This window comes from Meriones unguiculatus (assembly GCF_030254825.1).
Source record: "Meriones unguiculatus strain TT.TT164.6M chromosome 13 unlocalized genomic scaffold, Bangor_MerUng_6.1 Chr13_unordered_Scaffold_37, whole genome shotgun sequence".
NCBI classification, from domain to species: Eukaryota; Metazoa; Chordata; class Mammalia; order Rodentia; family Muridae; genus Meriones; species Meriones unguiculatus.
In genome coordinates, this window is record NW_026843647.1 from 6,263,081 (window position 1) to 6,281,571 (window position 18,491).

General features: G+C 35.9%; 1 protein-coding gene across 1 annotated transcript; it reads right to left on the bottom strand.

The window, feature by feature from the left end:
* Positions 1-17,603: 17,603 nt before the first annotated feature.
* Positions 17,604-17,903, bottom strand: LOC132651008 (zinc finger protein 625-like; the record flags this gene model as incomplete). The annotated part of the gene is made up of 1 exon (XM_060376333.1): positions 17,604-17,903. A coding segment is annotated over one exon (300 nt), but the record flags the coding sequence as incomplete, so codon positions are not given.
* Positions 17,904-18,491: the final 588 nt, after the last annotated feature.

Sequence of the window (18,491 nt, forward strand, 5' to 3'; positions counted from 1 at the left end):
TTGTGGTCAAGTTTTCTGTAGACCTATTTTGTATCCTAGGTAATAGAATCTCTTCTTTGTAATCTTTCAGAAGCAATCTCTAAACCCCAACAAGGCAAAGTTCTGTTTATATCATCAAAAATAATTTCTAATGTTTTTGTATCTGAATCAGCTAATAAGATAGCATCTATATACTGATAAATTATGGATCGAGGAAACTGCTTACGAATTACCGCCAACGGTTGTTGTACAAAATATTGGCACAAAATAGGACTGTTCAACATCCCTGTGGTAAGACCCGAGTGATATCTCTTTATTGGACAGCTTCTATTCAAAGTGGGTCCTGAGAAAGCAAACCTTTCCCTATCATGTTCATGTAAAGGAATTGTGAAAAAGCAATCCTTTAAATCAATCACTATAACAGGCCATTCCTTAGGTAACAAGGAAGGCAATGGGATTCTGGATTGTAACGATCTCATTGGCTGAATAATTTTGTTAACGGCTCTGAGATCTGTTAACATCCTCCATTGGCCAGATTTCTTTTTGATGACAAATACAGGAGAATTCCAAGGGCTGTTGGACTCCTCTATATGCTGAGCCTCCAGCTGTTCCAGGACTAACTGTTCTAGTGCCAGTAATTTTTCTTTACTCATAGACCATTGTTCAATCCAAATAGGTTGTTCAGCCAACTACCTTGATAAGGTTCTGGGGGTTTTATTAGCAGTGGCTTCCCAACAGGCAGTTGAAAAGAATGCCTCTGTTGTATTTTGTTTATGAACAGCCTGGACAGTCTGAAACTGTTTTTGATGACATTTTTTAAAAAAAAATTTAGCTTCTTTTTCAGTAGTATTACCTGTTTTTTTGGCTTGTCTCAGAACTTGGGGGGATGTTAATCTGGGTCTTCCATTGTTGTAACATATCTCTTCTCCATAAGCTTATGGCTATCTCAGCCACATATACTCTTAGTTTTCTTATTTGACCTTCTGGTCCTGTACACTTAAGGCATCTAACACTTTGTATCACTTTAGATAAAGTTTCAGCTCTTTGGAATTGAATATCCACCTCAGGTGTAGCACTTCCACAGGGTGCCATTCAACCTCATGGTAATCCTATGAGTGATCATCTTCTGCTGGTCTCTGTTGTACACTGACTAAATAAGCTAACATTTGTTTTCTAACCACCTTTGTTGGGCTTTCTTTATTATTATGTTTTGCGTCTGCCTGAGTATTTTCTTTACTTAGTATTCTAAACTCTTCTTTTAAGGTCAGTACCCATATTTCACACCTATCTCTCTGTTGTTTGTTTTGTTCAATAATCTCTTGAATGTCTTCTTTTATGCCTTGCTTCTAACTTTTAATTTTTTCTTTATATTGTTCTAGTTGTTCTTTGTGTTTTCCAGTATCTTTTCTAAAACCTCTGCCCTCTTTTCCTGTTGTTTATCATATTCTGTAAGTTTTTGTATCTCGTTTTATGTCTTGTTTCCAAACTTCATTTTTTTCTTCATATTGTTCTACTTGTTCTTTGTGTTGTTCCACTATCTCTTCTAAAGGCTTTGCCTTTGAGAAGACATAAAAGGCTAAGTCAATCATAAAAGTTAAATTGAGGACTATGAATGTAACCATAGTCATAATTTCTAAACTTTCCTTTATTTCTGTCTTAAAACCATAGAAGAGATTATCAGCCAAGCTCTGAGAAGTCTGTTTTAATGTTTCTCTCATCCTGTTAGAATGTAGTGGCAGCCAGTTTTGTTCAGTCTCAGTTCTGCCCAAAGTAGGCTGTCTTTTGTTCTGAGGCATGTTTAAGAGTCTCTTTTAAAGAGCCAGTAATTTATCTGGGACTTTTTAGGTTTAAAGTTTGGGTTGTATCGCTGAGAGCTTATTCCTCTTCCCCACCAAATTAAATTAAAGTAGGATTTAAAGGGTGTGGATACTTAGATTAGTTGAGTGCCATTTGTTGTAGATTATTAATATTTACTGTTGATTAATCTTTTATTTAAGCAGTGGTTATTCCTAAACAGCTGTATAGCCAAATCACCACACAGAGACTAGGATTCATTTAATTAACCTAGAGCACAATGCTGGCCAACAGTTACTCCATCTTTAACCTCTAAGCCCACACTTTCCTACCAATCAGATTCACCCATCATATGGCTTTTAGTGATATCTTAGTTCCAGTTCATTTCTACATGTGGTGCCAAGACCTCTCCTTCAGATTCTACTCTTCTCCTCTCCTGCCTCCTTCCTCTTCCTCCTACTCTGGACCAGGATGTCTCACCCTATCCTCTCTATTGCTCATTATTTGGCTGGTTGTTTTAACTGACAATATAGAGAACAAATGGTGGCATGTTTATGCAAACTTGACACAGGTGATGCTTATAAAAGTATCACAATGCAATATCTGGATTGAAACCAGACAATGGAGGAGAGAAATCAGCATTTGAATAAACAAGGTTAAATTGTATACATTCCAAATAAAAGAATATTATACCAATATAATCTCTTGTATCATAATAGAACAACATGGTATAAAACTAGACCTCAATAATAACAAAAAATAGTAATCAGCCTACATAAAAATGGAAACTGAACTCTACTCAATGACAGCTGGATTATGGAAGAAATAAACTAATAGACTTTCTAGAATTTAACAAAAATGAAGGCACAACTTACCCAAACTAATGAGACATAATGAAAGTAATTCTAAGAGGAAAGTTCATAGAACTAAGTGCCTTCATAAAGAATTCTCAGGCATCTCAAATCACCATAACAACACACACGAAAGACCTAGTCAAAATGAAGCAGACATATACAAGAGGAGTATATGGCTAGAAATAATCAAACTTAAGGCAGAAATCAATAAATTAGAAAGAAAGAAAACAATTCAAAGAATAAACAAAAGCAAGAGCTGGTTCTTGGAGAAAATGACAAAGATAGAAAAACCATTAGCATAACTAACTAAAACACAGGGAGACACTATACAAATCAGCAAAATCAGAAAATAAAAGGTGGTATAATTACAGACACTGAGGAAATTCAAAGAATCATTAGGTTTTACCTTAAACGTCTATATGCCACAAAATTTGAAAATCTAAATGAAATGGAATATTTTCTTGCAAGATTACACTTATCAAAGTTGAATCTGGATCAGGTAACTAAATTAATAGACCTATATACCCTAATGAAATATAAGCAGTCATCAAATTCTTACTGCCAAACAAAGCCCAGAGCCTGATGGTTTCAGCACAGAATTCTACCAGACCTTCAAAGAAGAGGTAATGTCAATACTCTTCAAACTATTTCACGAAACAGAAGAAGAAGGAGCATTACCAAACTCATTCGATGAGGCCACATTCACCTTGATACGTAAACCTCACAAAAGCTAACTAATGTCAGGGATACACCAAGAAAGATAATTTCATACCATTCTCTCTTATGAATATTGAAACAAAAACACTTAATAAAATACTCGCAGAATGAATCCAAGAAAACATCAAAGATCTCATCTACCATGACAAAGTAGGCTTCAATCCTAGGCATGCAGGGGAGGTACAATATACAGAAATCTATAAACAAACTGAAAAAGAAAAAAAAAAACACATGATCATCTCAATAGATGCTGAAACAATTTCATATATCCAAGCTCAGTTGGATTTATGAGTTTATAACCATAACCAAGACTTGATGGTTAAAGTCTTGGAGATATCAGAGATAAAAGGCACATACCTAAACACAGTAAAGATAATATACAACAAGCCTATAGCAAACATCAAACTAAATGGAAAGCAATTTAAATCAGTCCCACTGAAATCAGAGACAAGTCAAGTTTGCTCACTCTCTCCTTTCTCTTCAATATAGTACTGGAAGTTCTAGCTAGAGGAGTAAAACAACTAAAGGAAATGAAGGGGATACAAAGCAGAAAGGAAGAAGTCAAAGTATCACTATTCACAGATGATATGATAAGTATACATGAGTGACCCTAAAAATTCTACCAGATAATTACTACAGCTGATAAACACCTTCAGCAAAGTGGCTGGATACATTTTAAAGTTACTAAAAAATATCTGAAACCCTCTTGTATATAAAAGACAAGAGGGCTGAGAAAGAAATTAGGAAAAACAACAACAACAACCTTGCAATAGCCACAAATAACATAAAGTGCACTGGTGTGACTCTAACAAAGCAAGTGAGAAATCTGTATAAAAAAACTTCAAGTCTTTGAAGAAAGAAATTGAAGAAGATAGCATAAAATGGAATGATCCCCCATACTCATGGATCAGTAGGAATAACAGCAAAATGGCCATCCTATCAAAAGAAATGTAGAGATTCAATGCAATTCCCATCAAAATACCAACACAATTGTTTACAGACCTTGAAAGAACAATTGTCAACATCACATAAAACACAAAAAAGCCAGAATAGTTAAAAGAATCCAGTACAACAAAAAACTTCTGGAGGTATCTCCATCCTGGATCTCAAGCTGTGCTACAGAGAAACAGTAAAAACGATGTGGTACTTTCATAGAAACATACTGGTGGATCAGTGGAATTGAATCAAACACCCAGAAATAAACCCACATACCTACAACACCCGATTTTTGACAAAGAAGCCAAAACCATTCAATGGAAAAAAGAACATCTTCAACCAATGGTGCTTGTCTAACTGGATGTCCACATATAGAAAGATAGAAATAGATCCATACTTATCACCCTGCACAAAAGTAAAGTCTTTGTGGATCAAATACCTCAACATAAAACTAACACTCTTAATCTGTTATTAAAAAAAAAGTGAGGAAGAGGCTTGATCACATTGGAACAGAAGACAAGTTCAAGCACAGGCTCTAAGATCAACAATCAATAAATGGGATTTCATGAAGCTTAAATCTTCTCTAAAGCAAAGGACACTGTCAGCAGAACAAAATGATGGCTTACAGACTGGGAAAGGATCTTCACCAACTCTACATCTGACAGAAGGCTAATATCCAGAATATATAAATAACCCAAGAAATCAAATAATCCAATTAAAAATTGGGTACAGAGCTAAAGAGAAATTCTCAACAGAGGAATATTGAACGGTGTAGAAACACTTTAAAAATGCTCAACGTCCTTAAAAATCTGAGAAAGGACTCTGAGATTCCACCTCACACCCATCAAAATGGCTAAGATCAAAAACTCAAGGGACAATACATGCTGGAGTAGATGTGCAGAAAGGAGAACCCTGCTCCATTGCTGGTGAGAATCCAAACTTGTACAGCTGCTTCAGAAATCAGTCTGGCACTTTCTCAGAAAACTGGGAATACTGCTACCCCAAGACTCAGCTAAACAACTCCTAGGCATATATCAGAAAGATGCTCAACCATGCAACAAGGGCATGTGCTTAAATATGACAATAACAGCTTTATTCATAATAGCCAGAATCTGGAGTCAAACTAGATGTCCCTCAAAGGGGGAATGGATACAGAAATTGTGGTACATTTACACAAGGAAATACTACTCAGGTATTAAAAACAAGAAAATCATGAAATTTGAAGACAAATGAATGGAACTAAAAAAGATCACCCTGAGTGATGTATCCCAGAAGCAGAAATACATGTATGGTATATATTCACTTACAAGTGGATATTAACCATACAATATAGATTGGACATGCTAAAATCTCCAGACTTTTAAAAGCTAAAGTACAAAGAGGAACATAGGGAAGATGCTTAATTCTCATTCAGAAAAGAAAACAGGATAGACACCAGAACCCATAGAAGAGAGAGAACAGGATAGGAGCCTTCCACGGATGAACACTAAGTGACTCCACTCAACAGGTGATTGAAGCAGATGGAGAGACCCACAGAAAAATTTTGTATAGAGCACAAAATGTCTTATTGAAAAAGTAGGAGATAGAAGGACCTAAAGGTGTCAGGAGTCACACAAGAAGATCAACAAAGCAAAAAAAAAATAATCTGAGTCCTGGGGCCCTGCAGAGACTGATGCATCAACCAAAGAGCATGAGAGTACTTAGACCCCCTGCTCAGATGTAGCCCATAGACAGCTCTGTCTCCATATGGGAATCCTAGTAAGGGGAGAAGAGACGGTCTCTGAACTCAGTTGCCTGCTTCCTGATCACTTCTCACTGGTGGGGACAACTAGTAAGCCCACAGGTGAAGAGGATACAGGGAGTCTTAATGGAAACTGATAGGCTAGGGACTGATAGGACCTTCCCTATCAGAGGACAACAGGAGAAGGATAGGGGAAGAGGGGGGAGGAATAGTGGGACATAGAGTAGATGAGGGAGGGGGCTACAATTGGGATACAAGGTGAATATATTGTAAAAATTAATGATAAACATGGGTGACAGAATAAAGCATAAATAAGACACAATTTACTGAGAAATACACAAAAAATACTCACCATCTTTAATCATAGATCTAGCTAGAAAAAAAAAACTTCAGCAACCAATACCTCAAATGACAAATAATGTATGTTTAGTGTCCTTCTTGGCACTATAATAAAAGAGAATGTGATAGCATGTATACAATATTATTGGAAATCTTTCTTCATGAACTGAACATGGAGTGACTTGTAGGAGATGAGATGTTGATTTACTTTATCCCCACAGATTAGCAGGAATGTATCCCTTGCTGAATTCAAGAGTACCCAAACCTAGAGAGAAAGCAGTACCTGCCCATGGCAGTGACCTTCCTGTCTTGGAGGATCCTCTGTGCTCAGCCCTGGCCTGCATGGCTCTGTGCTTATCTTTCAGCACAGCTATAGTTTTGGGGATCTTTCTCAAGCACCCTGACTCACCCATCATTAAGTCCAATAACCAGACTACAATAAAATACCTTAGTGTCTTCAAATGAAATTATTTATCCCTACTTTTAGTAAGTTTATATAAAGTGTATATCTATATCAAAATTGTACATCCACAGTGGAAATCAGTGTGTAGAATTCTCAAAATGATGAAAATAAATCTACCATATGAACCACTTATAACTTTCCTTGACATATGCACAAGGGACTCAACATCCTCCTTCAAAAATATTTTCTCATCTATACTCATTGCTATTCTGTTCACAATAGGTACAAAAAGAGAACACCTAAATATCCTTCAACTGATATAGATAAGTGAAATGGTACACACATAAGTAGATAGAAATATAAATGACGATGTTGATTTAGGTAACTCAAATCCAGAAAACAGATTTCACATGTCCTATCTACTCTGAAGCATATAGCTCTAGATCTTCAGTTGTGAGTATTCACCCTAGTGTGAAAGAAAAGAAAGAGTGTGGCGAAAGACTGGGGACCAGCCCCAGCAATTGATAGTATCCAGAGAGGAGGGAAGGATAAGGTAGGGCAGAAATGAGTCAGACATGGTTGTCCAAAGAAACTGAGAGTCTTGTCTGACTGGCAGTCAGAGTGCTTCTTTATTTAGACAGAACTTAATAATAAAAGATAGCTTCAGATTGTTCTAAAACATAGATCATATTTTTTTTTGTTCCCAAACAAGTGTTTTAACTGTCTCTTGGTCATACATTTAGTCATCACTGATAAACCTTATCTTTTGCTATCATTTTTCCTCATCAACCCCTAATCTGACATTTTTGAGAATCTGGAGGCATATTTGCCACAGTCTGGAAGCCCATTCTCAGGTTGGAAGCATTCTCAGATTCAATGGCAATAGATAGAAAATCTTTAAGCAGGCTTGGACATATTGCTTTGTCCCGAGAAGTATATTATCAAATTTTAATGGACAGCCTCAAGAAAAACAATTTAGGCTAAAGCAGCAACAGTTACTATTCAGTTCCTGGCATAATGCAATGTCTATACCTCATATCTTTGTATAATTTATTTATGTGCTAAATCTAAATATTCTTTCATTATTTTGGTCATATAACACCACAGTGATACTGTGAAAGCTGATATTTCTAGGAAAAGGAGGTCATAATACCTCACTTTTAAAATCATTTTTACAAAACATTCTTTGTCCTTCATTATAGATCCTAGTTTCAGGTGAAGATGTCTCCAGCCATTCATTTACAGTTCCATAAAATCATTGAGGGGCATACCATATGTAGCTCCTAATCTTATATGCCAAGTAATCACCTGAGAATACAGCAGTACTAGGTATTTAATCTCAAATACTATCAACTCTCCTAGCACTACAAACTTTGTTTGCCTTTTTAAGAGTATGTTCTGATTATTTTCTTCTTGAGGAAGCACAGGGGTAGATTTTGCAAGACTATCTTGGAGCTGAAGTCTCATAAGTAGTTATCTGCATTTTTATGTGAGTTACAACTTCCACATTCATGCAGGGCCAGATTATTGATATTCATCCATAAAGACATTCATGTAGGGCCAGATAATTGATATTTCCCCTAAAAATGAGAGGGGCAGTATGCTCAGGATTTTTGTGGGGAAGCTTAGAAGCAGTACAACAGAGTGAAGACATAAATGATTCATTAAAAATTTTTCCATTTCTCCCCAGGTTGTACAAGTACTGAAAGCCCTCTAAGCATGTAGCAAGTGGAGATTAAGACCAAGCCTGAAAGATAGCATGAGCTGCATATTGTAACATGCAGCTCAGCTGTTCTGGATCTTTGTCAAATAGCTGTGCTTACTTCATGGCTTTAACTGTATATGAACTTTGGTGAGGTTTTAATCCATTTGAGGTGACTTTATGTGAAAATAAGCTCCTATTTCTATGTTTCTACATATATACATCTAGTTTGGTCAGTACCATTTATGAAGGTTTTATCTGTTTTTCCAGTGTGTATTTCTAGCTTTCCAGTGTGTATTTCTATTTTTTGTTATAGTACTAGTGCATTTACGTAATCAACTATTATTCACATATTTAAAAAATCAAATCATGAAACATGAAGGTAAATGCACATTTTCAGGTAACTGAGAGTGAGAGAACCTAGACCCCAAAAGAGAAATAGGGTATGTATTTGTTTTACATATATATCAGTTGCAAGATGTATGATAAGCAAGCAACTGAACATAATACTGTAGGGGATACATACAGATTAAGAACTGGAGCTTAGGGGAGGCAGAGATTTCTCCATAGGAAAGGGAAATAAAATACTTGGTATAAGTGGAAGGTGGGCTAAAAAGATAGAATTGAGGGGGATTGGGAAAGGAAGAGGGCAATGAAAAGGTAACATGAGAAAAGAAAGGTAAAATTAAGGGTCATTTGTTTGGCACAGTGGAAACCTAATGCAATAGAAACTTTCTAAAATATATACATATAAGAAGCCAATATAAATGAAATCACCACACAAGAACAAAGTACCAACTGGAAATCTCTTGTCACTAAATTAAGCATCCAGTACTGGTAATGGTTTATATTTAACTGAGGTATTGGCCAAAGTAGTGTGATTGTAATGCCAAAATAATACCGGCTTTTGCCAAGACTATAGGGAGCTTTCCACAATTGACTGCAATGCCCTATTGCTGGAGACAACACTTACAGTTACATGAAACATAGATAAATAGAGCTTGTGCCTACATAGAATCTTCACACTTACATTCTATCAACTTTGATATGGGAAGTACTCTGCAACTACAAGAGGATAAACATAAACACTAACCCAGCTACCAAACTTTTGAACTATAACAATTTTCTACGTGTAAGACATATTAGTGCAAGAGTTGTAGGAGTAAAAACCAATCTATAGTTTGACTTAAGGCCCACTTCACATGATGGAATCCACACCTGACACTGGTTTATTGATCAAGAAATAGAAATTACACAGCCCATGGTTCTGGGGGAAAAGCAAATACTGCATTCTACTAAAAGTACACCATTTTGCTATACTCATAGACCAGTATCTTGTTCAGCCATCATCAAAAAAATGTCATCCTGCATCTGATGGAGACAAAATCAGAGACCCATAGAGAAAATAGACAGTCAGTGAGAGACCTCAGAATATGCCCATCAGGCTCTTCAGTAATTCAGCCAGAAGAGTGTAAGAGCCAGAAAGGATAGAGCATATCAAAGAACAAAGCACTATAAATTAAGAGGACTGAAGAATAGATAAACTGTGATAGACTGAGGCAGCATGCACAAGGCCTTTAGTGTTCTGTCCCTAGCCCTATCTCTAATTGATAAGCGCTTGCAAATAAAAATGTAGTTTTCTCCAAGGGACACTCATTTTATCCAAGGGACTACTCTTAATTGTACATTTAAGAGTACATTCCAAAAGGTAGATGGCCAAAAATTTCCCTCACTGGCAAGTTTGGATTCTTATGTACTAGAATTCTGGCATTCATTTAAAATGTTTTTATCATAGTTCTCATTTTAATTTGCTAAAGATTTTTTTTTCTATTTTTTAAAGCTACATGTCCTCTGTGTGTATACCATTGTTTCAAGTTTAATATTTTATGAGATTCCTGCATGTATGAACAAGTCTGCATCATTTCCCAACTTGGTCTCTTTTTGTTTTTTTTTCCTACTCAGGTGTGTTTGCTTTTTCTTTTTTGCTATTTTATTTTCTTATTATAAAGTATATCCCTCCTTTTTTTAATATGAGGGTGAATTTAGACAGGATAGAAGGGGAGATGGGAAAGAGTTACCAGGATTAGAGGAAGGGAAAACTTTAATCCGGATGAACATATAAGTAAAGTGACTATTTTTAAAAGAAAAAAAGAAGAAGCAGGAGAATGAAGAGAAAGAAAAAGAAGAAGGAAGATTCGGAGAAAGAAGAAAAGCAGGAGGAGGAGAAGATGAGAAAATGAAGAAGAAGAAGAAGAAGAAAAAGAAGAAGAAGAAGAAGAAGAAGAAGAAGAAGAAGAAGAAGAAGAAGAAGAAGAAGAAATGTGTCAAAAGAAATGTTAAATAGCTATGCACAAAAGATCCAGAAAATCTAAAAAGTGCAAAAAAGTAATTTATAAATAATAAAAATAGAAAAAGAAGACAAAACTCACATCAAAATCCTAGAAAATATTTTCAGCAAAATAATAGAAGAATGTATCCTTAGCCTAATGAAGAAGGGGTAGCCTATAAAAGTACAAAAAGTATATAGAACAACAACAGAAAAGAAATTGTCCTCAGCACATAAAATCAAAACATTAAATGTAAAGAAAAGTATGTTAAACAAAGAAGGGATATTAAAAGTTGCAAGTTGAAAATATTAACTTGCATATAAATTCAGGCTCTTTAGAGTAACTCTTAATCTCTCAAGAGAGATTCTAAACCTAGAATGTCTGAAACAAATTATATATAATCTTTAAGGGACCCTTATTCCTCTATCCAGTAAACTTTAAATAATAAATGATGAATAAAGATATATTGCATAATAAAACCAAATATGAGCAATATCTCTGTAAAACTTCACTACAGAAGCCAATCAATGGAACACTCCAATCTAAAGTGTTAACCATACCCAAGACAACAAAAAGAATGAATAATCCCAAGCATCAAATCAGAAGGCAAAAACCCCACACCATAACTACAAAATAAAGGGAAATAATAAACATTGCTCATTGAAATCTCTCAACTTGGATGTTCAATTCTCCAATAGAAAGACAGGAACTAACAGAATGGACTAGACAACAATGTCCATTCTTCTGCTGCATTTACTGAACACTCTTTATCATCCAGGTTGGACAGCATCTCTGTGTAAAAGGACAGTAGAAGAAAGTGGACCAAAAAAGAAGTTTAGTGGAACTTTATTTTATAATGTTCACACAAACAAATACTAAAATTCTTGAGTCAATTTAAAAGAGACTATGTACTGTACACACTGAATGAGTTCCACCATTATCCATATGAAAACAACAGATGACTTGGGCAGGTCCAGCACACATCTACACTTATGTTTACTGAAGCAAAGCTTACCATGTGCTAAGATAGAATGGATTTGATTGTCCTGAATCACATGAGTGCAAAATATAATATTATTCAATTTTTTATTCATGGAAAATATGCACATTTGTTTTTTGAGAATTTTTAATATAATCACATTATTTCTCATTTCTCTGCCCTCCCTACAAAATCTCTCATATATCCCTCTTTTGGCTCTTTCAATTTCAAGTATTGGGGTGCCAATAACTGCTATTACATGTATCATGCATGTGTGTGCATGTGTGTATGTGTATGTGAGAGAGCGAGAGAGAACATTTAACATTTCAAGAAAGGCAATCATTTTACTTTGAAATTGTGGATAAACTCAAAATGTATCATCAAAACTTATGATCTGTGCTAGACACAGAAATCAAACATTGTCTGACTTCAGTACTAATTGGGCTAAAAGAAGTCAGTACTCTGAAATAAGAACTGAATAGTCAGTATTAGAGCCTGAACATCAGAGTGTAGTGACATGACTTGTCAAAGAACACATTTCAGTGACAAGAGGAATAACATAAAGTAATACTTCAGGGTGTGTGCATAAGAGCTATTAATAATAGCTTACATTGTTTACTTGAGAAATATTCTGTGTATATTTTTTAAATCTCAATAACAAAAATGTTATAATTACTTTGTAAGAGATATTAATTTATTTATATATTATTTATTCTTCCATCGATTTTCCTTCCATTTTCACCCTCCTGAGTTTTGAGTAATCATTCTTTGCTCCTTTGAAAATTCAAGCCACTTTTTCATAAACTATTTTTACACACTTAACATATCAAAATTTGATTTGTAAAATATTTTATAATATTATAATACTAGGTATATATAACAAACCACTGAATTTTATCAAGGATATTTATTATATATAGTATTACAGGAAAATGGAAAATGTGAAGAGATGAAGTACTATTCTTTTTAGTTGTTTTTAAGAGACAGTTGCCTGAGTCCAGCCATTTCAGGAAAAAAAACCCTCAGTTTTTTATTTTTTATTGATTATTACAATTTATTCACTTTGTTTTCTGGCTGTAAGCCCCTCCCTCATCTTCCAATTACAACCTACCTCCCTCTTCTACCCCTATGCCCCTCTCCTAGTCCACTGATAGGGGAAGTCCTACTTCCCTACTACCTTATCCTAGCTTATCTTATCAAGTCTTACCAAGAATGACTGTACCTTCTTCCTCTGTGCCCTGGCAAGGCTGCACCTTCCAGGAGCAGGTGATCAAGGAGCCTGCCACTGGCTTCCTATCAGAGACAGCCGCTGTTAATAGGGAACTCACATGGAAACTGAGATACTTATGAGCTACCCCTCTGAGCAGGGGTTCTAGGCGTTCTTCATGAATGGTCCTTCATTGAAACAGGACTCCCACGGCCCAAAATTTTTAGCTCAATTGGCCTCCTTGTGGAGGGCCTCTCTCATCCAGGTCTTTCTATCTCCTGAATCCTCCATATTAGTCCATGCTCTCTGCCCAAAGTTTGGCTCTGTGTCTAACCATCTGCTTCAGTACCTTGCTAGGTAGATTCTTTCAGAGGCCCTCTGTGGTAGGTTCCTGCCCTGTTCCCTGTCTTCTCCCATTACTGATATCTATCCCATTTGCCTTTCTAAATGAGGATTAAGCATCTTCCATAGGTTTCTTCCTGTTGCTTTGATCCTTTAGGACTATAGATTTTAGTATTTTAATCCTATATTATATGACTAATATCCACATATAAGTGAGTATATACCATGAGTGTCTTTCTGTTTCTGGATACTTCACTCAGAGTGATCTTATTTAGTTGCATCCATTTGCCTGCTGATTTCCTTGTTTTTAATTGGTGAATAGTATTGCATTGTATGAATGCCACAATTTTTGTGTCCATTCCTCAGTTTTGGGACATCTAGGTCGTTTCCAGATTCTGGCTATTGTCAATAAAGCTGTTATGAGTATAGTTGAGCAAATGTCCTTGTTGTATGGTTGATAATCTTCTGAATATATGCCCAGGGTTGGTATAACTGAATATTCTAGTAACACTATTCATAATTTTCTGAGAAAGCACCAGATTGATTTCCAAAGTGGTTGTACAAGTTTACATTCCCACCAGCAATGGATGATTCACTTTTCTCCACATCCAGTCCAGCTTGTGTTGCAGATGATGTGATAGTACATATGAATAACACTAAAAATTCAACCAGGGAACTCCTACAGCTGATAAACAACTTCATCAAAATGACTGGATACAAAATTAAATTTTAAAAAATGTGAAGTCCTCCTGTACACAAAAAACAAATGGGCTCAGAAGGAAGTTAGAGAAACAAAACCCTTTCACAAAAAACACAAATAACATAAAGTACCTTGGTGTGACTCTAATCAAGCAAATGAACAACTTGTATGAAAAAAAGAACTTCAAGGAAGATATCACAATATCTCCCATGTACCAAGATTGGTAGGATTAACATAGTAAAAATGGCCACTCTATCAAAAGAAATCTACAGATTCAATGCAATTCCAATCAAAATACCAACACAACTCTTTACAGACCTTGAAAGAACAATTATCAGTTTCATATGGAAAAACAAAAAACACAGAATTGATAAAAACATGCCTGTACAATAAAAGATTTTCTGGAGGTATCTTCATCCCACATCTCAAGTACTACTATAGAGTAAAAGTAACAAAAAATGGCATGGTACTGGCACCTGTACTTTAAATCTTAAAGGGGTGTGCATCTACTCATTAATCATTTTTATTAAATCATATCAATAAGCTGAGGGGAAATACAAGTATAGGGGAATCACCTGCTGTCTAAGTTTTAGACCCAGTTTGAGGGTGCCCAGACAACCAATGTTACCTTGGGCTATTGTTTTGGCTCATCAACCTTAAAACATCCCTGGATTTACTATTAATAGTGTACTTTTCTTAACTTTAAATTGTTCTCTAAGATTTTTTACATCAGAGCCATTAGCAAAAACATCTTCTCTGACCTTGTTAAACAATCTATTTTTCCAAATTCTTTCTAAGTATAATGGTGATTGCTAACAATCTACATCTATGGCTCCTTTCAAAGGCAGTGGTTAATTCATTAATCTGCTCCAGTAAACATGTGAAAAGAGATCAAGCATTGTTAATTTTAAATGTCAGTGATATTGCCCAGTGACGAGCTAGAAGGCTTCTTAGAGTTTTCATATAATTCATGTTATAAGGATTATGGACATCATAACGGCAACATGCAGAGATATGCTACATAAGAACACAAAATCCTCCAGAATATCAGTTCTTGGGATTATGCTTCTCTGAGACAAACTCATCGTGAGTATGCTAACAGGGGAGCCACATTCCATGAGTTCTACAGCTGTTTTGCTGTTGCTACTGCATGGTTCTTGACAGGGGCAGGTAGCCAAAATAGTTTGCCTGTAGGTGGGTGAGGGGGAAGTGAGGTTAGCTCAGGCCCTGGGAAGAATTCAGGGTATTGCATGGGCTGTACTACCCTGGAGGATCAGATAACATGGAAGGACTGAAGGATTACTGGGAGAAAATGGCAGGTAGGTTTGATATGATATGTTAACTAGGAACCTCTGCCATTAGTTCAAGGTTTGAATCCTACTTCTATGGTAACTTAAACTTCAGAGAGAGAAGCATGGTCTCCATTGGATAATGATCTTCAAGTGAGACTACATGGAAGAAAGGTGGCAAAACAAAGATTCTGTTTTTCTTTTCTTTGTATATACCTTCTTTCTTTTTTTCAAGGGAGGGCGGTTACCCAAACTGGACTCAAATTTTTGTTTTTTGTTTTGTTTTTCTTACTATGTTTTATTTTATTAATTGTTTTTATTTTTCACAATTTATTCATTATGTATGCTGATTGAAGGTCACTCCCTCAACTCCTAATGGTCCCACCCTCCCTCCATCTTCCCCCATCCCTTTTCCCTAGACCACTCAAAAGAGGAATTCCTCTCCTCTGCTATCCACCCATATATCATCAGAACAGTACTCAGATATTAAAAACAGAGAAATAAAATTTCTGCTCTTATTTCTTTTCCATGGGCCACTGTACTCACCTCAGAAGATTTTCTAACATGAAGCTTGCGTGCAAACTTACCGTGAAAAAAACACTAAGTATAAATCCTTTTAAAAAGTCCCACCCCATGACACTGTTTGATTGACCATTTCACATCCAGAAACGCAAACTTTGAAATGCTATGAAGTCTGAAACATTTTATCACAGATATTTCAGAGAATGTGATTCTCTTGCTGCCTGGAGGGCTGTTTCCCACCAGCCCAGGAAGGCATGAGGGGTAGAAGATGAGGTATAAAGCTTGGAAAGCCCACAAGCATACCAGTGGTCAGCCACTCTGGGAACCATCTCAGAAAGTAAGTTCAACTTTAATTCCAGAAAACAGAAAACAGAGGCTTATATCCCTTTAGGAGTGCCTGGGATGCTCCAAGCATAGGTGTAGATAATTGTTTAATACTAGGCAATTCAAGGTTGCTCGATTTGCATTAAACAACACATTCCTATTATATAAATAAGAACATCAAGAACACAGAACCAAATTATCCTATATTTGAAGGGAGGGGAGAGTTATCAGGGATCTGTGTCAAAGGCTATCTATCAAATTTGATTGGTGGTGTCAATGTCTAAAGACACTCTCTAGATGAAGTCAGGCAGAGAAAACTCACCCTTGACATGGTTACACATCTACTCCAGAAGCAGGTTCATACATGGAAAAGAAAGCCTCCTCCCTCATATCTCAAAATTCAGTGTGGGTTGTGATGTTTTTCAATAGTACCCCTGGAACAATAGGTATGTGTACACCAAGAAACTGCTACAGGCTACCACTGTTGTGTTACTCTCAGAGAACTTCCTGGCTGGTGTTAGTTCACCATTCCCTACATATTCATCCACTGGACTAAAAGTTTCTTGTGTAAAGTGAGGCAACTGAAAATAGTAAATGTTGAGAATCAGGATTATCAATAAGTCTTTCATAAACACCTTATTATATAATACTGTTGCATGTAATTGATATTCAACATTCATTGTATTCTTTTTAAAAATAAGTTTATTTACTTTAAATTCCAATCGTAGTCCCCCTCCCTTCTCTCCCCCAGTACTACCCTCCATTCCTATTCCCCCTATTCCCTTTCCCCTTTAGAAAAGGGAGGTCATTTCCATTGAGCTAGTTTTACAGTTCTGTTGCATCTCAGTGGACCAAAGTACACAAAGACCTTTCCACATTGTTTATACTCACAAAATTTCTCTCTAGTAAGGATACTTTTAAGATAATGATGACTCTAGATTTTGCAAGGCCTCACCATTTTAACACATTCATAAGTTTTTCCTCCATTATGAATCCTTTCATGATGATAAATATTATACAAATGTGGAATGGTTTCACCATGTTAAAAACACTCACAGGCTTTCTGTCCATTAGGATTTCTTTGATGAGTGTGGAGATTATTCTGAAGTCCAAAAGTTTTTTCACATTGGTTACAGTCAGACATCTTTCCAGTATGTGTTCCTTTAATGTATTAGGAGATGTTATGTGCAAAGGCTTTACCACATAGTTGTATTCATGTGGTTTCCCTCCAGAATGTGTTGTTGTCTTAGGAGATGACTGTTAAATGCAAAGGCTTTATCACACTAATTACCCTCACAAGGTTTCTCTCCACTGTGTATTTTTTCATGTTTTAAGAAACTACTCTGTTGTGCAAGGGTTTTATCATGTTGAGTATATTTATAAGGTTTCTTTCCAGTGTGTGTTCTTTTATGGCTTATAAGATTACTGTTTTGTGCAAAGGCTTTACCACACTGGTTACATTCATAAGGTTTCTCTCCAGTGTGTATTCTTTTATGGCTTATGAGATTACTGTTTCGTGCAAAGGCTTTACCACACTGGTTACATTCATAAGGTTTCTCTCCAGTGTGTGTTCTTTTATGCTGTATGAGATTATTCTTTTCTGCAAAGGTTTTACCACACTGGTTACATTCATAAGGTTTCTCTCCAGTGTGTGTTCTTTTATGGATTAAGAGAGCACCATTTTGTGAAAAGGCTTTACCACACTGCTTACATTCATAAGGCTTCTCTCCAGTGTGTGTTCTTCTATGGCTTTTGAGATGACTGTTTTGTGCAAAGGCTTTACCACACTGGTTACATTCATAAGGTTTCTCTCCAGTGTGTGTTCTTTTATGGCTTATGAGATTACTGTTTCGTACAAAGGCTTTACCACACTGGTTACATTCATAAGGCATCTCTCCAGTATGTGTTCTTCTATGGCTTTTGAGATGACTGTTTCGTACAAAGAGTTTACCACATTGATTACATTTGTAACGCTTCTCTACAGTGTGTGTTCTTTTATGCCGTACAAGATCAGTGGTATAGGGGAAGGCTTTACCACATAGAGTGCATTTAGAAAGTTTCTCTTCAGTATTACTGCTTTCATGCCTGCAAAGATAATTAGCACATGTGAAAGATTTACCACAGTCATTGCATTACACTAATAAATATATTTATCTATATGAATTAATTTCATAATTTTATCTAACGGTAAAGTAGCATGAAATTTTAAATTTTTATAACTTTATTTATATTCACGTCTTTTCCCTTCATTATGGGTATTTTTGAAGATCCCTGTGATGATAAGAGCATTTGTTACGTGGTTCACTTTTATAACATCATTTTTTAATAAGAGGGTT